Below are 22994 nucleotides of genomic sequence, written 5' to 3'. Positions count from 1 at the left end.
CCAGAGGAAAGGGTGCCTCCTACTGGCCCTCCAGCTCCAACTTCCAGCAGCATCTGGTCTCCCATCCAGGGACTGACTAGGACCAACCCTGCTTAGTTTAGCTTCAGAGGCAAGTCAGGAGTAGGATGCACAGTGGTATGCTGCTTGCAAAGACCGACCAGGTGAATCCAGGTGAAACCTATGATCCCTTATTGATGTCACTTGTTAAATCCACTTCAATCAGTATAGATGAAGGGGAGGAGACAGTTTAAAGAAGGATGTTTAAGCTTTAAGACAATTGAGACATGGATTGTGTATGAGTGCCATTCAGAGGGTGAATGGAAAAGACAAAAGATTTAAGTGCCTTTGAACAAGGTATGGTAGTAGCTGCCAGGTGCACCGGTTTGTGTCAAGAACTGCAACACTGCTGGGTTTTCCATGCTCAACAGTTTCCCGTGTGTATCAAGAATGGTCCACCACCCAAAGGACATCCAGCCAACTTGACAACTGTGGGAAACATTAGTGTCAACATGGGCCAGCATCCCTGTGGAGCACTTTCGACACCTTGTAGAGTCCATGCCCCAACAAATTGAGTCTGGAACGTTTTCTTAATGTTTTGTACACTCTGTGTATAAGGGCTGGACATGCAGATAAATGATAGGTTAAGCATTTCACTGTACTGTTCTACACCTGCCATATCCTTTGCATGTGACAATAAAACTTGAAACTATACCCTGTCCTATCACCACGATTGATAAGATAACATATTAAGATGTTTCCACAGAAGTAAGGATGGGCCAGGGTGAAAGGTGAATGGGCCAGTGTTATAGTAGATTCACTGCTCTGACAAAAGGCACGGCCGCAGGTCCTAACAAAGCAGTGAGCCACATTCTCATCTTTTATTCACCTCTGTCCCTGTCTCCATGGAAACAGTCAGTCACACAAAGGAGCAATATTCATATTCCAAATGCACATTATGAAAATCAAGGCTTATCCTCTCCCCAAATTGTACTAGCTAAGGCACCCAGCTGAATCCTATGGATTTTGTTTGGCGATTACATGCCCAGTCTTCAGACAGAGTGCAGGAAATTGAAAATCTAGACATTTTCCCTACTACAGAAATGTTTTCCTTCTCTCTCTTTCCTTGCCATGAAGAATTTACTAAATTAATTTAGAAAACCTTTCTGATTAGGGAGATTAATACTCCCTAACCAGAAAGGAGTATTCATCTCAGAATTCGCATCAAATGGCCGAAAGACGTGCTAGAATTAACTGGGAATTGGTGTGTATTTATAAGTCTGCCCATCAGCCAGACGATTGCAAGCTCTGTGCCTGCCTTAGCCTGCCACCAGTCAGTTGATAAATATAAATGGGGTTGTTTGAACTAGGGACAGTTGGGGAGGAATGGCTTCAGGGGATCTGCAATGGTGAAGGTGACGTGGCTTTGTTGCTCAGGAAACTAAAACTGAATAAATTCCAGGCTGTGAGGCAACACACATTTTGCAAAGGCTGTGCACTTTCTATGGGCACTGTAGATCTATCAAAAATATTCCTATGGAAATGAACATTGACAGAATGACTGAAACAGGCATGGTACTTACTCTAAGCGTAGCAGCAGCGGCCTTGATGATAAAATCATTGACGGACACTTTGATTTCCGCTGAAAAAAAAAAAAGACAACAGTTGTCAAACACTCCAGATCTATAATTCAAGAGCTGCTAGTGAGGTAAGTTAATTATCCAAATACCAACTGCTCCAAAGACCATGGCAGGTGACATCTGGTATACAAGCTATAGGATGATGTGAATTGTAAAGAAGAATCAGACTTACCATTAATGTGTGTTTAGGACAAATAGAGGCCTCCCAGCAAACCAAAATTGGTTCAGTTAACAGAACATTCGTTAGGTCGCGGCAAATGATCTCATAACACAAAATGCCCAGTCGTGATGATGATTATAGAGTGTGTGTACTTTATAAAACATTTTCCAGACGTCAAACGTTCCTAGAACAAAATTAAACAATTTTTTAAAAAGGTTCCAAGAATGTTTGATTAGGTTGTGGGAACAGTCCGGTGAGAACATTGTGGGACGCCTCAAAAACACAAAAACTGTCCAGTCGGGCGATTGATTCTACAATGTTTATTTTAGGGTGAAAAAAACATTCCCCTGATGTAACAAGAACATTCCTAGAACACATTGTCTGTTCTTTAAAGGTTTCCAGAATGAAATATGTTAAACCTAAAACAAATATGCAATGAACGTCATTAAAACACCGCTTTTGGGAAATAATGGAACATTGTGGGAATGTTCTGTGTAACCTATGTGAATATCACAAGAATATTCTTGCAACATCCCAGACAACTCCTATAACTTAATTCAATGTTCTGGGAACCTTTAAAGAACTTAGACCAGGTGTTATGTCAACATTCTTGCAACATCAAAGGAATGTTTTGTACACCCTAATATATACATTATCTGAATGTCAGCACAACTGGACAGCTTTAGTGTTTTGGGAACCTCTCTCGTCATATCCCCACAATGTTACCACAACCTAAATAAATGTGTTTGGGGGACCTCCTGAGTGGCGCAGTGGTCTAAGGCACTGCATCACAGCGCTAGCTATGCCACAAGAGATTCTGGGTTCGAGTCCAGGCTCTGTCGCAGCCGGCCACGACCGGGAGACCCATGGGGCGGTGCACAATTGGCCCAGCGTCGTCCGGGTTAAGGGAGGGTTTGGCCGGCAGGGAAGTCCTTGTCCCATCGCGCACTAGCAACTCCTGTGGCGGGCCGGGCGCAGTCAACGCTAACACGGTCACCAGGTGTACAGTGTTTCCTCTGACACATTGGTGCGGCTGGCTTCCGGGTTAAGTGGGCATTGTGTCAAGAAGCAGTGCGGATTGGTTGTGATTCGGAGGACGCACGGATCTCGACCTTCACCTCGACCCGAGTCAGTACGGGAGTTACAGCGATGAGACAAGACTAACTACCAATTGGATACCATGAAATTGGGGAGATTTATTTTTTTGAAAAATAAACATGTCAGGAACTTTTAAAGAACATAAAAAATATGTTCTGGGAACGTTCTTGTAACATCAGATGAATGAGTCTTGCACCCTAAAATAAACATTGTATAATAATCCGCACAACTGGACAGCATGTGTTTTGCGAACATATCTATTGTGATGTCCCCACAATGTTTGCACTAGACTGTTCCTACAACTTATTTAAACATTCTGGGAACCTTTAAAAAGGTGTTCTGGGAACGTTCTAGCAACAACAGGCAAATGTTTTATACATTCCCTGACCTTATGTCCTGCCTCAACCATCTGTCTCATTCTCTTTCCTCCAGGTTTCCTCTGTCTCGCTTTCTTTCTCGCCTATATACCTCTCCGTCTCTCCTGTCCTCAATACAGTGCCCATGGTGGAGTGGGCAGGGCGTGGCGTTAGCACTGGGCTGTTTAAGAGCGCCCATTAGCGTCAGACGGTTATGAATGCTGTTAGCAGTATCACTAATGAGCTAACCGTGAAATTCGCTGTGCTCCTGAACAAAGAGAACAAGGGAAAACAACAGGACGGATAGAGGATAGAGAATACCTCAACACACACACACAACACTGAAGCTAATGGCGGGGCCACTCACTCCACGTTTCCTCTGCAGCACAGACACATAAGACTGAAACAGTGCTGAAGAGCAAAATTATAGGAATCCTTCTTTCATCCTTGGAAATGGAAATGTATTACATGTTTGTCACGGTCATCTTAAAGAGCATATAAATAAAGTTGGGTTTAACTGTCAGGTTTAGGTTTAATAAGGCCGCTTTGCATTGCATTCATCTCTTAAAGAGAATAATGAGCTGAACCAGGAGTTTTTCCTGACCATGTAAACTGAGAAGGAACAACTTTGGGCCCTGGTGCCACCCCATCAAAACACCATGGAGTTTCTGGACTGGCTCGGGTCCAAGTATAAAAAATAAAAAAACACACCATTGGTGGTAGTTATGACACGTGCAAACAATGTTCTTTATCTTTCTCTCTTCTTGTAGAGTAGGCTACCTGTACCTCCCTTCACTGAGAAGCCATTAAGCAGAAGAAACATGGAACATATGTTGTGCACAATGCCTTGGCTAATTTGATTGGTGGAGAGAAATGGGATGAGAGAAGAGGTGAGGGAGTGAAAGGAGAACACGCAAGGAATCCCCTGCAGGACAGAATGGGTCAGGCACTGCCAGCCCTGCCTAATCACTTCATGTCACATCACTCCATATCCCTTCAGTTTCTCTCTCTCCCTCCCCCTTTCCTTCACCCTCCTCCTTTTCTTCTTCCTTTCTCCATCTCTCCCCCATCACTCCCTTTCTTAAGCGTTTAGCAGACACCTTTTCCCTGCTGCGATGATATAATCACAGGACACATCAATGTGACATGCTTTGAACCCGGAATACATAATTATCCTGGCTGACTGGAGATGTTCGAGTTCTGAGTGTCCTGCAAATAAAATAGTCTCTCCTTTGCCTGTGGAACACTTCAAATGAAGACACCCAACAATATCTGTATCTTACCCTAATTTAAAAAGGAAATCGCCACGAATACCCTCCCATGGGACTTTGCGTAAATGACATGACAATGCCATGCAGGGTACACAGTACATACAGTGCATTCGAAAAGTATTTAGACCCATTCACTTTTTCCACATTTTGTTACATTACAGCCATATTCTAAAATGGATTAAATCGTTTTTTCCTAATCAATCTACACACAACACCCCAGTTTTTAGACATTTGTCTCATGGTCTGACAAACACTGTTCTAGCTGTCACCTTTCACCGTAGATGCGGAAGTGCGACATCGGCGGCATCCAATGCAAAAAAATATGATTTTTAAGCAGATTTTTGTATTATGCTAATTACATTTCCGCAGGGGCATGGACATCGACTCTAGGGGGTTTTAAGGTAGTCAAAAGTGTAGTATTTGGTCCCATACTCCTTGCACGCAAAGACTACATCAAGCTTGTGACTACAAACTCGGATGCATTTGCTGTTTGTTTTGGGTTATGTTTTGAACAATAGTAACTGAATGGTGAATTATGACTGGAGTAATTTTCTTTCTAAGTGAGTAGATAAGAGGTTTCTGAGCACTTCTAAATTAATCCTGATAATGCCAATAATAAGAAAAATCATGAATGAATCGTGAATAATGATGATTGAGATGCCGTTGAGAGGCTACAAAAAACATGCTTACCACTCATTAATACCATAACGGGAGGTTTGCATTTTTGGGGGGGGAGGTATGGTATTTGTGCCTCTGTAACCTTCTCACTCATCATTATTCATGATTATCCCTATTCAATACACGTTTCTTTCTAAACGGTAAAACAGATATGTATGAAAACACCCTCAAATAAAAGATGACATTGTGTACTGTCGTCTAATATGAAACATATCTCAAATCTAAAATGCTGGAGTACAGAGCCAAATAAAACAAATGTAGCTTCACTGTCCAAATACATATGGAGGTGTTGAATTCTGGGGGAAACTTTGAATATTGTTATACTCAGAAGTATAGGAACAGTTACAAAAGAGATGAGGGGTGCCATAATGAAGCTTTGGAGGGGCTGAGTGCAGGGAACCCGATCACATGTGGCAGTACTGATAAGGGGAGGAACCGTTGAAGGCTCATGTCACTCAGCTCCCTGCTTAGCAATAATGATGCAATGTTTAGCGATAAGGAGGAGACTACACCGCCAGGCTACCTATATCCGCTAGGCTACCTATATCCCTCAGTGTTCAGCTGGGTTGTGTGATGTAGTGCTACTGTTTACTTGAACGCAAACAGCCTTCATCTTTGGCCAGCTTTGTGTTGTGCTGTGCCCTGTTATGTTGTGTTCTGATGTGATGTGTTGTGCCCAGTTATGTTGTGTTCTGATGTGATGTGCCCTGTTATGTTGTGTTCTGATGTGATGTGTTGTGCACTGTTATGTTGTGATGTGTTGTGCCCTGTTCTGATGTGATGTGTTGTGCACTGTTATGTTGTGATGTGTTGTGCCCTGTTCTGATGTGATGTGTTGTGCCCTGTTATGTTGTGTTCTGATGTGATGTGTTGTGCCCTGTTATGTTGTGTTCTGATGTGATGTGTTGTGCCCTGTTATGTTGTGATGTGTTGTGCACTGTTATGTTGTGATGTGTTGTGCCCTGTTCTGATGTGATGTGTTGTGCCCTGTTATGTTGTGTTCTGATGTAATGTGTTGTGCCCTGTTATGTTCTGATGTGATGCGTTGTGCCCTGTTATGTTCTGATGTGTTGTGCCCTCTTATGTTGTGTTCTGATGTGATGTGTTGTGCACTATTATGTTGTGATGTGTTGTGCCCTGTTATGTTGTGATGTGTTGTGCCCTGTTCTGATGTGATGTGTTGTGCACTGTTATGTTGTGATGTGTTGTGCCCTGTTCTGATGTGATGTGTTGTGCCCTGTTCTGATGTGATGTGTTGTGCCCTGTTATGTTGTGTTCTGATGTGATGTGTTGTGCCCTGTTATGTTGTGTTCTGATGTGATGTGTTGTGCCCTGTTATGTTGTGATGTGTTGTGCACTGTTATGTTGTGATGTGTTGTGCCCTGTTCTGATGTGATGTGTTGTGCCCTGTTATGTTGTGTTCTGATGTGATGTGTTGTGCCCTGTTATGTTGTGTTCTGATGTGATGTGTTGTGCCCTGTTATGTTGTGATGTGTTGTGCACTGTTATGTTGTGATGTGTTGTGCACTGTTATGTTGTGATGTGTTGTGCCCTGTTCTGATGTGATGTGTTGTGCCCTGTTATGTTGTGTTCTGATGTGATGTGTTGTGCCCTGTTATGTTGTGTTCTGATGTGATGTGTTGTGCCCTGTTAAGTTGTGTTCTGATGTGATGCGTTGTGCCCTGTTATGTTCTGATATGATGTTTTGTGCACTGTTATGTTGTGATGTGTTGTGCCCTGTTATGTTGTGTTCTGATGTGATGTGTTGTGCCCTGTTCTGATGTGTTCTGATGTGATGTGTTGTGCCCTGTTATGTTGTGATGTGTTGTGCCCTGTTCTGATGTGATGTGTTGTGCCCTGTTCTGATGTGATGTGTTGTGCCCTGTTATGTTGTGTTCTGACGCGATGTGCTGTGGCCTCACCTTTGGCCATCTCCTTGCGGAGCTGCATGACAGCGCCCAGGTCACAGTCGATGGTGGCGTAGGCGTGAGGGATGGTGGTCTTGGACTGCGTCAGCCTCTGGGCGATGACACGTCGCACATTAGAGGCCGGGACCTCTGTGAAGGTGCCCTTAGACAGGAGAGGAGAGGATGAAAGAGAGGACAGAACAGAGAACGGTCAGTCAGTCACTGTGCAGATTTATATTTCTGGACGACTTTATGACTCTGCTCCCATCAATAACGCCATTGCAGACGTATTCACTTTCACCTAAAGTTAGAGGCTTTGATGAGGCTATAGGAACCCATGGCAATGCTTTTGACAAGCTCGTTACAAAAGATTGATTGGGATCGATTTTGTTCAACTAAAAATAGGACCAACTCTAAGGTGGTATATTGGGTCATTTATTGCGACCAGGCGACATTATCGTCTTGAAAAAACAATTAGCACTTAAGTTATTGACATGCTAGACACTATACTAGGTAGTACAAACCCAATAAACTCCAATATGGCAAACAAGATGAGGAAATACCTGTGCAATTTTTGCCATGACAACTAAATCCACCATGCCTAAACACACACACACACACACACACACACACTGCTGTAAACACTTCTGCAGTAATGGTACAATTAGTATTCAACAGTTAAAACTAAAACAGGTTCTCTTTACATCCCCATTACTGTGAAAAAGAGGCAGGGATGGAAGGCAGACTACCCCAACCAGTCTGGGTCGTCTTTACGAGGCTGCTGTTTGGAGTGTTTGGACAGGCCTGGCTCTAAAGCTTGACCAGGGTCTGGGCTCTGTCTCAGGACAGGAGGAGCCTTCTATTCACCTCACAGTATAGAGTTGTCCAATAAACACAATACTCTTTACAAGGGCATCAAGTCAAGCTTAAAAAAAACAAAGCTATCAAATAAAAAGTACAAAATACGTCAAATAACAGCAATGACTGTTTTTTGGTCTTTACAGACTGAAAAGCCAGAGAAGTGTGTTTGTCATCGTACCACATACGAAGATCACATTGAGGTCAGATTGTGTTCAGATCTGGCTGACCACATCAGGTGGTGGTCAGGGATGCACTGTGTGCTAATCTCTCCTCAGCCTGGACAAAAATCAGGCTACCAAATGTAAATACAGTGGACAAAGTCATCAGCACTCCACCCACAACTCTCCAAAAAACATGTGTTTTGGGAGCGAGAGACACCTTTTCATTATAACTTTGGAGGAAATACATTCCTAGCATGTGAGGAAATGCTTGTTGGCCTCATAAATGCTAGCCAGCTAGCTAATATTTAGTTATGGTAGCCCGTTTGCAAGCGCTTTAGCTTTACTTGCTAGCTTGCTAGTTAGCTACAGAAGATAACACAACAACAACTTGGTGGTAGTGGCTATCACATTTTGTCTATTTTACCGTTTGTAGAATGCATACTGGCATTTGAATGTAGCGCAGAAAAAGGGAATCTGGACACATTGAAATGTAAGTGTACACGCATGATGTGTTCGGAACTCCATGATCATAATACAAAAACTGCATTAACTGTCAAGTCTAGACACGGCCAGAGAGAGAAACCTCAGGAAACCAAAGCCTATTGTCTCTCTGTCTCTCCTCCATGTTTTTAACAGGCAAGTTGAGACAGTCGCCTGTGTTGGAGGCTGCTTGTGCCCTCTTCCGCATACCACTACTCTCTGGGGTGTAACGGCTCGCTAAGCTGAGAGGAAGGGAAGGAGAGCTGGATGGATGGCTACCTGTTACTTTAGCGGACTCTGCTTATGCACGGCTTAGAGACGACATACAAACATCTAAAATCAATGGCCTTTGTCAATCTGTCAATTAACTTCTACATGGTGTCTTGTTAACTCTGTGTCCTTGGTACCAGAACTTAGGAAACACTGTCGTCAACAGCACTCATTCCCAAATCACAGGGAGGTTAGCGGAGTTGGTCAGGAAACGGTCAGAGACCCATGTCCTCAGCTCTCTACAGGGTTTCCACTGACCAGATGATCATGTCTGGTTACCCCCTGGACAACCCCAGGCCTGTCTGTCTGTCTGATGGCTCAATCTGTGCGGGAGAGAGAGTAAGACGATATGTTGTCATGCTCATTTTGGATGGGAGCACAGGGGCTGTGTGCAAACTCTCCTTTGTGCAAACGATAGGGATCTGTTCCATAGCATGGGGGCCTCCAGAGCCTATTAAGATACTGCTAATGTCTGCTTAGATGCTTTTCATACGTTTTGGAGCAGAGTGTTGTTTGTGTTTCAATACTTTCTCAGAAGTTCTTCCAAACCCTGCTGGAATACAAGCTAACTGTGTCCAATCACCGATCTCACAGACTTGCACTACTCAAAGTCCATAGCAAGAGGTGCCACAACAGGAACAAACAGGAGGAAATTAAGAACATGAAAGTCACACCAACTACCAATAGTAGTAGTATATATTAGCATAAACTTGGCTTTCTGAATGAGGGAATTATCTACTGGAAAATGCTGTTCCTCCCCTTTATAATGTTATAAGATGTTACATAAGGCTAGAACGAGGCTCCAACACTTACAGGCAAATTATTAATGTGAAGTCATGAGAAAATTAAATCCATGAAAACGTGCCCTCAACTCCACTAATCATAGATCTTGATAGATTGTGTGTTATGCCCATCACCTTTAGTGAATAGCAGCACTGAGAGAAGGCGAGGTAGAGAGAGAGAGTGTGTGTCCGTATAGAAAGTGGGGGAGGGTAGGTGGCAGCCATAGTGACTCATACCAACGTCGAGGTGGTCCCTGCCTCCCTCCATCTCACACACCAGTGAGCCGTGAAGAGTTAAATCTATACTTCCCTACCCATTATTTGCTTTTCCTACATCCTTATGATATAATCCACTGTGTTGAGGTGCATGAGTCATCAAGCCATACACATTCTGAAAATGCTTCAAGCCCCTTGAGCACTTGGTGTTGATCTCGATTTGGACATTTTAATGTGTTTACTGATAGTGTGTGTGTGCGTGTGTGTACTCACCGGAGCTCCAGGCTTGCCAGGTATGGATTGAGGGGGGTACATGGGCCTGCTGCCTGGGGGAAGTGGGGCAGCTGCTGGGGTGGCGACTGGACTGGGGGCTGCTGCCACTGGGGCTGCTGTAACTGGAGCTGCCTTGGAATCAGGGAACTTCTTCAGGAGATTAAGGGCATCTCTGTAGAGGAAAAAAATGGCACAAGGTGGTTGAGAATAGATTAAGCAAAAAAGAGGGAGGCAAAAAAGACAATCCCCACCACTATTACACAGATCAATACAAACAAGTAGCCTACCATTTCAACAAGACCAAGCAAATGGACGCTATGCCTACAGTATGACTCAGGGAGGGTGGATTTGAGACCAGGGCATTGAAGCCGTATGAAAATACTTAACACTGGGCCACTCCTCTGACACCCTGACCGTCCCAACATGAATGCGGGCAAACAAACTAATAATGCAAATAAAAACTGCTTTCACACACCTGTATGGAGTATTGCAGCAGATACGGAAACACCAGTGTGTAGGTAGGTAGCTAGGCACTAGGAAGCCATTTATCGGTGTCATGTTATTGAAAGCCTGAGGAAAGCATACATGATGTACTTTCTATCCAAGCGTAAACATCCAACTTCTGGCCTTCTGTCAGTGAATGGGCCTATAAGTAAATGAATCGCAAGTAAATGAATCGTCTCACAATCTTCAGAGGAGAGCGTTTGTTTAGCTGAAAGCTTTTCAATGGAAATTCCCGGGTAGGCAGACAGGACTAGAACGTCTATCTAGCTGTGTGACGGAGGTCATTGGAGAAGTTTTCCCCAACCAGGAGAGGGCTTGGTGTAGTCAGGTCAAGCACTACGACTACCATCACGCTTTCCACTGTGTGACCTAAGGTTGGAGGAGACTGACTGAAAGTGACCCCATTGTTCATTTCGTGCGTAATGTCACAGGCAGAGAGACAGAGAGAACAAAAAGTGGAGGGCCAGGTATAGAAAGAGGGAAAGGGGAGAAAGACAGTGAACAAGCAAGCGAGCGAGAGAGCAAGAGAGAGAGAGACGGAGAGCTAACTCTTATTAAATCCTTCCAGGGCTAGTACAGGGACGATGATGTGAGAAGAGAAGCGCTCACCATTCACAAACAAATACCTCACCACAATGGAAGCCAGGATCAGGTGTCAGATGCATTCACTCTCTCATCGGACAAACAGAGCATGCATATCGCATGGGCACACTGGGCAGGCTGAACAAGTCAGGAGACGCAGGGAACTAAAAGGCCAACAAAACTACTATGAGCAATAAATCACAACTACACGTCACTCTCCAAATCATTATCTATACAATAACTGCCTAGGAAAACAAAAAAACAAAACCTAACTGATTATCATTAGTTTCATCAAGTGTCCCTGAAGCGTATTTAATGTGGTTTGTCAGGCAGGCACCTGGATCGGAGGTTGAAAGGTGGCAGCCATCTTTAATGTGGGCTGAATTCTCTGCTTATCAAACAGAACAGAGCAGTAAAGTGCTTTCAGGTAACAGCCTCGCCCTTCCTCCAGCCCAGAGCACAGGCAGATATGAGGATCAGAAATTTTCTTTCGGTATAAATATTAACACCTGCATGGCTTTGTCGTTAGTCATGACACATTGTTGTACGTTGCTTCCGCTTCACACTGAAGACACTTTTCCCACGGCTTACTTTATTGGCAGCTGCAATCTACAGTAAGTGTTAATACATTGAGTTAAAATAATTTAAGGGGACTGGTATTACCTTTTTGGGTATCTGCTCAGAGATCTCTGGTTGCACACCAGTGCACTGAGGCCTTCCTACCCCACATCTTTGTCTGAACCAGCTACCCCTGCTGCCCTCGTCCATACAGCAGGGACAAGGCTGGGTCCCTGACTCTCGTCTTCCATTTCCATGCAGACTCTCTCGCAATCCCTCACTTCCTCCCTCTCATTGCTCTTGGTTGTTGTTTGTGGGGACCTTGGCATGTTGGAATTCCCCCACCCACACTTAGACACACAAACCAATTTGCAGGCACACACACACATAAACACACACACACATAAACACACACACACACAAACACACATAAACACACACACATAAACACACACACATAAACACACACACACACACACACACACACACACACACACACACACACACACACACACACACACACATAATTGAAGAGCAGTGTAGGTAGGCAGGCATGCAGGCAGAAGAGGCTGATTCCTCCAGGTTAGGTTAGCGACAGGAAGCCACATGCCCTCTGAAAGACCTGAGCCACTTTGCATGGGTGGCCCAATCACTACCTGCTACTCCTCTCTTCCTACCCGTTCTGCTGATACAGTTGAAGTCTGAAGTTTACATACCCAGGTTGGAGTCATTAAAACTAGTTTTTCAACCACTCCACAAATGTCTTGTTAACAATCTATAGTTTTGGCAAGTCGGTTAAGACATCTACTTTGTGCATGACACAAATAATTTTTCCAACAATTGTTTACAGACAGATAATTTCACTTATAATTCAATGTATCACAATTACAGGGGGTCAGAAGTTCACATACACTAAGTTGACTGTGCCTTTAAAGAGCTTGGAAAATTCCAGAAAATGATGTCATGGCTTTAGAAGCTTCTGATAAGCTAATTGACATCATTTGAGTCAATTTGAGGTGTACCTGTGGATGTATTTCAAGGCCTACCTTCAAACTCAGTGCCTCTTTGCTCGACATCATGGGAAAATCAAAAGAAATCAGCCAAGACCTCCACAAGACTGGTTCATCCTTGGGAGTAATTTCCAAACGCCTGAAGGTACCACGTTCATCTGTACAAACAATAGTACGCAAGTATAAACACCATGGGACCACGCAGCTGTCATACTGCTCAGGAAGGAGACGCATTCTGTCTCCTAGAGATTAACTTACTTTGGTGCGAAAAGTGCAAATCAATCCCAGAACAACAGCAAAGAACCTTGTGAAGATGCTGGAGGAAACATGCACAAAAGTATCTATATCCACAGTAAAACGAGTCCTATATCGACATAACCTGAAAGGCAAGGAAGAAGCCACTGCTCCAAAACCGCCATAAAAAAGACAGATTATGGTTTGCAACTGCACATGGGGACAAAGATCGTACTTTTGGAGAAATGTCCTCTGGTCTGATGAAACAAAAAAAGAACTGTTTGGCCATAATGACCATCATTATGTTAGGAGGAAAAAGGGGGACGCTTGCAAGCTGAAGAACACCATCCCAACCGTGAAGCACGGGGGTGGCAGCATCATGTTGTGGGGGTGCTTTGTTGCAGGAGGGACTGGTGCACTTCACAAAATAGATGGCATCATGAGGAGGGAAAATTATGTGGAAATATTGAAGCAACATCTCAAGACATCAGTCAGGAAGTTAAAGCTTGGTCGCAAATGGGTCTTCCAAATGGACAATGACCCCAAGCATACTTCAAAAGTTGTGGCAAAATGGCTTAAGGGCAACAAAGTCAAGGTATTGGAGTGGCCATCACAAAGCCCTGACCTCAATCCTATAGAAAATTTGTGGGCAGAACTGAAACAGTGTGTGTGAGCAAGGAGGCCTACAAACCTGACTCAGTTACACCAGCTCTGTCAGGAGGAATGGGCCAAAATTCATCCAACTTATTGTGGGAAGCTTGTGGGAAGGCTACCTGAAACGTTTGACCCAAGTTAAACCATTTAAAGGCAATGTTACCAAATACTAATTGAGTGTATGTGAACTTCTAACCCACTGGGAATGTGATGAAAGAAATAAAAGCTGAAATAAATCACTCTCTACACTATTATTTTTACTTGGATTAAATGTCAGAAATTGTGAAAAACTGAGTTTAAATGTATTTGGCTAAGGTGTATGTAAAGCTCTCACTTCAGCTGAACATGTGCATCTGAATTTGCATGACTGCTCCTACTCCTGCTAAGAGAACAAAGAGAGTCCAGCCAGTGAACAAGAGGATGTGAGATTTAGATTAAACATTGACTATGTCATTACCTCCCTGACAGTTTCTTTCAAAAGGGATGGGGGGGCTGCATGTAGAGAGCTTCACATTACAACTTCACAAAATTACAAAAATTACTCCTATTTCTTTGTATGATGGAGTGTGTTTCACATTATCCATTAATCCCAATGCAACATGAAGAGTGTCCTTTCTATACGATGAAGAGCACATCAATTTAGCTCATACATTGTCAGCCCAGAGCCCCCAGTGTGTGGCGATGACATCACTCACTAACAGTGCTGCTAGCTGGCTCACTGGCTGGCTGATCCTTCCTCACACAAGACATCTGCTTTTCACACAGGCCATTTACACAGACAGACACACAGACACACAGACACACAGACACACAGACACACAGACACACAGACAGACAGACACACAGACAGACAGACAGACAGACAGACAGACAGACAGACAGACAGACAGACAGACAGACAGACAGACAGACAGACAGACAGACAGACAGACAGACAGACAAGGCCACAGAGCCTCAAAGCCTCTGAAGAGGTGACTGGAATATTAAAGATGCATGCACACACACCACAGACACACACACACCACAGACAAACACACCTCCCCCTGACTGTCTGAGTGAAACCCTACACTGCCATCTGGGACACGACAGAGGGAATGATGGTCATGAAAACCCATTTACTCCAGTGGAGAAAAGCCTTATATTGCCACAGAGGGAAAGATCTGAGTCTCTCAACATAAAACACAAGATCTACCATAGTCCAGAAACCTGGTGCAGCTAGGTTAGATTTTTGGTCTGAACTCTTGCAGATTCTAGCTATTAAAGAATACTGTGAAGGTATACTGTAAACCAGTGTTACCCAACCAGAGGTAGTAGGACCCCTGGAGGTACTTGGCCTATCCATAGGGGGTACTTGAGAAAACTCCTGAGCCCATAGGCTTACTGGTAAAATGCAGATGATGGGTTACCTCCAATGATAATCCGGGCAGAGAAAAATATGCTTGGTGGTACAGTAACCAATAAAGGTTGGGAACCACTGCCGTATAAAGTAATGATACGATATAATGATACTGTAATTCTACTATTATCAGTAATGATGATAAGGATAATATCTAAAGTCACTGGGTCAAACTGAGGCTGGCTTTTCAGATCACTTATCAGAGGGCGATAAGAAATCGAGGAAATTAATGGCGCGGACAGGTTTTGCATAACCCTAACGTCCACCAAAAATAAACGTACAGTGTACCTTGAAATAAGTCACGACCACAGACTTCCTTGGACAAATGTTACATTTCTGAACTAACCCTTCCCATAAAAACACCATCAGCCCGAAGTATAAAAAAACTCTACTCCATTCCTCTCTCCTCCGGCAGACAAACATGCAGCACACTGAAATGGTGTAAGTGCCTTTAGACTGGTATTGATGTTAACAACAGGGGACGTACTTGACGATAATAGCCCTTCGTATGGAGACAATATGGCTTTCTTAGACACACGTCTCTCTGAGGCAGACTTAATGTAAATGTTAGTTTATTTTAAGCCAAAGCCCACTTCATGCTTATTATGGTTGCAAAAGGAGGGTATATCACTGGAAACTTAAGGATTTTATGTAATTCATCACAAGACTTCTAGTGGCCCTTTTGGTACTTCAGATTATCGCAGGAGACTAATAATCTCTGGCCCTCTGCGTGGCAGTTGTGAAAAAAGTCAATAGTTGGAAGAGTTGCAGAGTTAATTGAAAATAATGCCGTTGTTGATTAGATGCTTTTTTTCATTAATTATACTATTTTCCTCTTGAACCATATGGTCTGAGCAAGGCAGTTAACTCCCAACAACAACAACTGCTCCCCAGGCGATGTTGATTAAGGCAGCCCCGCACACTGCTCTGATTCACAGGGTTTGGGTTAATTGCATTCAATTGTGCAACTGAGTAGGTATCCCCTTTCCCTCTACTAGAAACTCATGTACACAGATAAAATATATTAATATATAGTCTTAATTTATTATAAATTATTCAAGTAAAATGACCAGTTACGATAGATTGCCATTGATTAAAGTTCATTACCAAAATTACTGAAGATTCCTGTAACTTTGTTCAATTACTGGAAGCTTATACAAGACATGCCCTGACATAAGAGAGGGTAAATGCCCAATAGTCTAATTCACAGACTTTGGGAAATAGGCATTACAACAGATATTATAAAAATAATGTATGATTTTAATTAGCCATCTTTTTTCATTCCCCTTCCTCCTGTCTGTGTTTCTTTGTAAACTTAATGATGGTGATGGAGTCGTGCCTGGCCATGCAGTCATGGGTGAACAAGGAGTATAGGAGGGGACTGAGCACGCACCCCTGAGGGGCCCCTGTGTTGAGGATCAGCGTGGCAGATGTGTTGTTACCTACCCTTACCAACTGGGGGCGGCCCTTCAGGAAGTCCAGGATCCAGCTGCAGAGGGAGGTGTTTAGTCCCAGGGTTCTTAGCTTAGTGATGAGATTTGAGGGCACTATGGTGTTGAATGCTGAGCTGTAGTCAGTGAACAGCACTCTCACGTAGGTGTTCCTTTTGTCCAAGTGGGAAAGGGCAGTGTGGAGTGCAATAGAGATTGCATCATCTGTGGATCTGTTGGGGGCGGTATGCAAATTGGAGTGGGTCTAGGGTTTCCGGGATAATGGTGTTGATGTGAGCCATTACCAGCCTTTCAAAGCAGTTCATGGCTACACACGAGTGCTATAGGTCGGTAGTCATTTAGGTAGGTTACTTTAGTGTTCTTGGGCACAGGGACTATGGTAGTCTGCTTGAAACATTGGTATTACAGACTCAGTCAGGGACAGGTTGAAAATGTCAGTGAAGACACTTGCCAGTTGGTCAGAGCATGCTCGGAGTACACATGCTGGTAATCCGTCTGGCACTGCGGCCTTGTGAATGTTGACCTGTTTAAAAGGTCTTACTCACGTCGGCTATGGCGAGCGTGATCACACAGTTCTCCGGAAAAGCTGATGCTCTCATGCATGCTTCAGAGTTGCTTGCCTCAATTTAGCTCATCTGGAAGGCTCGTGTCACTGGGCAGCTGGCGGCTGTACTTCTCTTTGTAGTCTGTAATAGTTTGCAAGCCCTGCCACACCCGACGAGCATCGGAACCGGTATAGTACAATTCAATCTTAGTCCTGTACTGACGCTTTGCCTGTTTGATGTTTCGTCAGAGGCCATAGTGGGAGGCCTTGTAAGCTTCCGGTCACTGTTGGGACGACGTCATCGATGCACTTATTGTTGAAGCCAGTGACTGATGTGGTGTACTCCTCAATGCCATCAGAAGAATCCCGGAACATATTCAAGTCTGTGCTAGCAAAACAGTCCTGTAGCTTAGCATCTGCGTCATCTGACCACTTCTTTATTGACCGAGTCACTGGTGCTTCCTGCTTTAGTTTTTGCTTGTTAGCGGGAATCAGGAGGATAGAATTATGGTCAGATTTGCCAAATGAAGGGCGAGGGAGAGCTTTGTACACATCTGTGTATGGAGTAAAGGTGGTCATTTAACATGCTGGTAGAAATTAGGTCAAATGGATTTAAGTTTCCCTGCATTAAAGTCCCCGGCCACTAAGAGCGCTGCCTCTGGATGAGCGTTTTCCTGTTTGCTTAATGCTTACAGCTCATTGAGTGTGGTCTTGGTAAATAGACCGCTACGAAAAATATAGATAACCTCTTGGTAAATAGTGTACTCAGGCGAGCAAAACCTTGAGACTTCCTTAATAATAGATTTCGTGCACCAGCTATTGTTAACAAATATACACAGACCGCCACCCATTGTCTTACCAGAGGCAGCTGTTCTATCTTGCCGATGCAGCATGAACCCCGCCAGCTGTATGTTATCTGTGTCGTCGTTCAGCCACGACTCGGTGAAACATAAGATATTACAGTTTTTTAATGTCCCGTTGGTAAGATATTTGTGATCGTAGCTCGTCTATTTTGTTATCCAATGATTGTACGTTGACTGATGGTAGAGACAGATTACCCACTCGCCGTCAGATCCTTAAAAGGCATGCATGATAATTGTATAAATCAATTCCATTAACCATATATTTTGTTGGAACACATCCAGCAAATGAGAAAGTGTTTTCCAAGCCATTGAGGTGAAGTGAAGCATGGTAGAGATAGGTAGTGGTGCTTTATCTATCTGTAGCTAGCCAGTCATGTGTGTTCTCTGTACATGCTGTAGCTGTAGGCCTTAGAGACAGGGAAGGAAAAAGGACAGCCACATACCTGCCTGTTATTGGACACTAAGTTGAATCCCCCATATCCCCACTCCCCTACTCTGTGGAGTTAACAGTACACAATGTTCTCCAGAAACACAGGCCCTCCTTTTCACCATCAACGGACAATGAATAGAGGGAGAGAGAGAGTGAGAAAGACAGATGGGGAGAGAGAGATAAAGACTAATGATTTGAGAGACAGTCGAGTTAGTTTGTTTTGGTGTCAGAGCTGTCATATCACCGCACCATATAACATCTGTTTACTTTAGTTAGGAAACTCACTGATACACCAGAAAATAGATGAGCAGTTGGCTACACTAAAGAGTGGGAGTGGCCTCATTTTTTTTTTTTCTACTTCCCTGCTCCATTGGATGTGTATGAGGGCTATTGGTATGGTAAATCAAGCACTAAATAACCAGTGATACAAAAAGCCAACATCCTCTCCCCCTTCCACTCCTAAATGAACCCTTCCTGTGGATTTGCGTTAGCACTATGATCTCATTAATGGGCCATATGTGTTGTTCTATAGTGGACCCACACAAGAGGCCACTCCTCTTGGCCGCAGAGACAAAATGTTTCTGTTTTAAAGCACATTTTCTGCAATTCTACTCATTTTGCCCCAGGGCAGAGAGAAAATGTTAGTTTTAAAGCTAGTTTCCTGCAATTCTACACATTTTTACGTGGCTTAAGCCTTGTTCTTATGCTATCTGAGTGCGCTGCAGCTAAATGCATATAGGGGAAACATTGCTGGCTATCTACCCTCACCAAAGAAGTGTACATACTTTTCTGCAATGTCTACCATAAGGCCCGCACAGACTGTACAATTTTAGCCGTCTTATGCCACAATTTTGTCATCCCAGACAAAATGTACACCTCATGGCCATGGGCAAATCTTCAGGTCGTAAACAATTGCTGGACGCCTTGCCTCGTTCAGGTCTAAGTCTGCCGATTAAGTACCACTTCGTGCGATCGTAGGCTCCAACAAAGTTCTGGCAGTGTCAGAAATCTGGAGCCTTTATTGTGTAGTGTGGCTTGTGTTACAAGCTGATTCCGATGACTAACAGGAACACGGCCGGAACTGAGCATAAACAATAGGGTAAAATGATTATTGTGAATAGTCAGATTAATATAATACTTCAATTTAAACATGTTCATGCTTTGGAAGAAGAACGACTTCCCTAATAATCGTGTTTACATGACATCTGAAATCAGGCTACCTGATGGGATTTTGAAAAATGCTTAAAATCGTCTACCACTTTCTGTGCATTGTTTTACCACAACGACCATGTTATTTTTGAGAAGCCTATTTGAATCGGAGTTCGGGACATACACTATATACAAAAGTATGTGGACACCCATTCAAATTAGTGGATTTGGTTATTTCAGCCACACCCGTTATTGACAGATAAACAGCACACAGCCATGCAATCTCAATACACCCAAAACAACATCGCGGCAGGAGAGGTAGACAGAGCGGCCTCCTGGTCAGACTTTGAAGGCGTGCACACCACCCACCGCTTCCGAGCATATTACTCGCCAATGTCCAGTCTCTAGACAACAAGGTGGATGAAATTAGGGCAAGGGTTGCCTTCCAGAAAGACATCAGAGATTGTACCATTCTTTGTTTCAAGGAAACATGGCTCTCTCGGGATGTGTTGTCTGAGTCGGTACAACCACCGGGTTTCTTCATGCGCCGACAGAAACAAACATCTCTCTGGTAAGAAGGGCGGGGGTGTATGCTTCACGATTAACGACTCATGGTGTAATCATAACAACATACTGGAACTCAAGTCCTTTTGTTCACCTGACCTAGAATTCCTTACAATCAAATGCCGACCACATTATCTCCCAAGAGAATTCTCTTCCATTATAGTCAAACCCCTACCAAGCAGATATCTCGACGGCCCTCAAGGAACTTCACTGGAAACCATATATCCTGAGGCTGCATTTATTGTAGCTGGCGATTTTAACAAAGCTAATTTGAGAACAAGGCTACCAAAATTCTACTAGCACATTGATTGTAGCACACGCACAAGCAATACACTGGATCATTGCTACTCCAAATTCCGCGATGCATACAAGGTCCTCCCCCACCCTCTCTTCGGCAAATCCGACCACGACTCCATCTTGCTCCTACCATCCTATAGGCAGAAACTTAAACAAGATGTACCCGTGACTAGAACCTTTCAACGCTGGTCTGACCAATCGGAATCCACGCTTCAAGATTGTTTTGATCACGCGGACTGGGAAATGTTCCGGGAAGCTTCAGAAAATAACATTTATTTATACACTGACTCTATGAGTGAGTTTATAAGGAAGTGTATTGGAGATGTCGTACCAAATGTGAGTATTAAAACCTACCCTAACCAGAAACTGTGGAAAGATGGCGGCATTCGCGAAAAACTGAAGGCGCGAACCACCGCATTCAACCATGGAAAGATGTTGGGAATACGGCCAAATACGGCAACTGCACAGCCACCAACCAAAAGGCTCTCCAGAGGGTGGTGCAGGCTGCACTACGCATCACCAGGGGAAAATGAACTGCCCTCCAGGACACCTACAGCACCCGATGTCACAGGAAGGCCAAAAAGATCATCAAGGACAACAACCACCAGAGCCACTGCCTGTTCACCCCGCTATCATCCAGAAGCCGAGGTCAGTACAGGTGCATCAAAGCTGGGACCGAGAGACTGAAAAACAGCTTCTATCTCAAGGCCATCAGACTGTTAAACAGCCATCACTAACACAAAGAGGCTGCTGCCTACATACAGACTCAATCATTGGCCACTTTAATAAATGGATCACTAGTCACTTTAAAAAATGTAACTTTCAATAATGTTTACATATCTTACATCTATTGCATCTTCCCTATGCCACTTGGCCATCGCTGATCCATATATTTATGTACATATTCGTATTCCATCCCTTTACATTGTGTGTATAAGGTAGTTGTTGTGGAATTGTTAGACTACTTGTTAGATATTACTGCACTGTCGGAACTAGAAGCATTTCGCTACACTCGCATGAACATCTGCTAACCATGTGTATGTGACCAATAAAATTTGATTTGATTCAATAGACAAACATTGCCAGTAGAATGGCCTTACTGAAGAGCTCAGTGACTTTCAACGTGGCACCGTCAGATACCACCTTTTCAACAGGTCAGTTCATCAAATTTCTGCTAGAGCTTCCTCGGTCAACTGTAAGTGCTGTTATTGTGAAATGGAAACGTTTAAGAGCAACAACGGCTCAGCCGTTAAGTGGTAGGCCACACTAGGTCACATAACGGGACCGCCGTGTGATGAAGCACGGAGTGCGTACACATCATCTGTCCTCGGTCGCAACACTCACTACTGAGTTCCAAAATGCCTCTGTGATGAATCATACTTCCACACGTGACAGTCCGACAGACAAATCTGGGTTTGGCGGATGCCAGGAGAACGATACCTGCCCCAAAGCATAGTGCCAACTGTAGAGTTTGGTGGAGGAGGAATAATGGTCTGGTTCGGGCTAGGCCCCTTAGCGTTAAGATTTACATTCACTGGAACTACAGCATACAATGACATGCTAGACGATTCTGTGCTACCAACTTTGTAGCAACAGTTTGGGGAAGGCCCTTTTCTGTTTCAGAATGACAATGCCCCTGTGCACAAAGCGAGGTCCATACAGAAATGGTTTGTCAAGATCGGTGTGGAAGAATTTGCCTGGCCTGCACGGAGTCCTGACCTCAATTCCATCTAACACCTTTGGGATGAATTGGAACACCGACTGCGACCAAGGTCTAAATCGCCCAACCTCATTAAATGCTCGTGGCTGAATGGAAGTCCAATCAGCAATGTTCCAACATCAAGTGGAAAGCCTTCCCAGAAGAGTAAAGGCTGTGATAGCAGCAAAGGGGGGGGTTCAAACTCCATATTAATGCCCATGATTTTCCATGAGCAGGTGTCCACATACAACTTTGTACACTACATGACTAAAAGCATGTGAAAACAATTTCTAAGATGCATACTTTCAGTTCTTCAAAACTCCCTTTATTCGTGCATAAGCATAGAGGAAGACTTGCGCTGCTGGAACATGCACAGACCAAATACACCGCTGCAGTTGACATAACCTACATCGGCTGACGTAGCCTCACAAGACAATCGCAGAATGTGACGACAGAACTGAAGCAAATTGTACAATCTGGCCAGGTTGATATAAAGATTTTAATTATAAATTAGCAGATTTTGACATGTAATAACCGTAAAAGACTGAATCCAACGTACAGTGTGGGAAGGCCATTAGGTGATCTTCCTGTGTCGAGTGTGGTTCCTTACGTCCCCTTACACTCGCTCTTTAACAGACAGATACGTGCACAAACTCATTTGAATAACAAACAGACACACGGGAACATAGACAGATACGTCTCCAAAAACACACGGCCTGTGTTTCTATGGCCACCAGTGGGCCCTGGAGACTGGGTTGCCATGGAGACAGCTGTGTCTTAATGACATTCCCCAGCAGGGTGCGAGTTGGGTAACTAGAACGTTCCATCAGACCCCGCGTGACAGCAGGTGGCCATTAAAGTTGTGTGTGTGTGTGTGTGTGTGTGTGTGTGTGTGTGTGTGTGTGTGTG

General features: G+C 43.9%; 1 protein-coding gene across 1 annotated transcript in view; it reads right to left on the bottom strand.

Annotated features, from left to right (window-relative positions):
- Window positions 1–22994, bottom strand: part of pdhx (pyruvate dehydrogenase complex component X) — an 88451-nt gene that overhangs the window by 18139 nt on the left and 47318 nt on the right. Inside the window, exons 6-8 of the mRNA XM_014148323.3 lie at window positions 10151–10322; window positions 7123–7270; window positions 1581–1639 (exon numbers count right to left, since the gene is read on the bottom strand). Of these exons, the coding sequence (XP_014003798.1) occupies window positions 1581–1639; window positions 7123–7270; window positions 10151–10322 (379 nt within the window). The remainder of the gene's footprint in view (window positions 1–1580; window positions 1640–7122; window positions 7271–10150; window positions 10323–22994) is intronic.

The sequence above is a fragment of the Salmo salar genome, chromosome 16, assembly GCF_965601325.2.
Source record: "Salmo salar chromosome 16, fSalSal1, whole genome shotgun sequence".
Classification (NCBI taxonomy): domain Eukaryota; kingdom Metazoa; phylum Chordata; class Actinopteri; order Salmoniformes; family Salmonidae; genus Salmo; species Salmo salar.
This window is presented reverse-complemented; position numbering and strand designations above follow the sequence as displayed.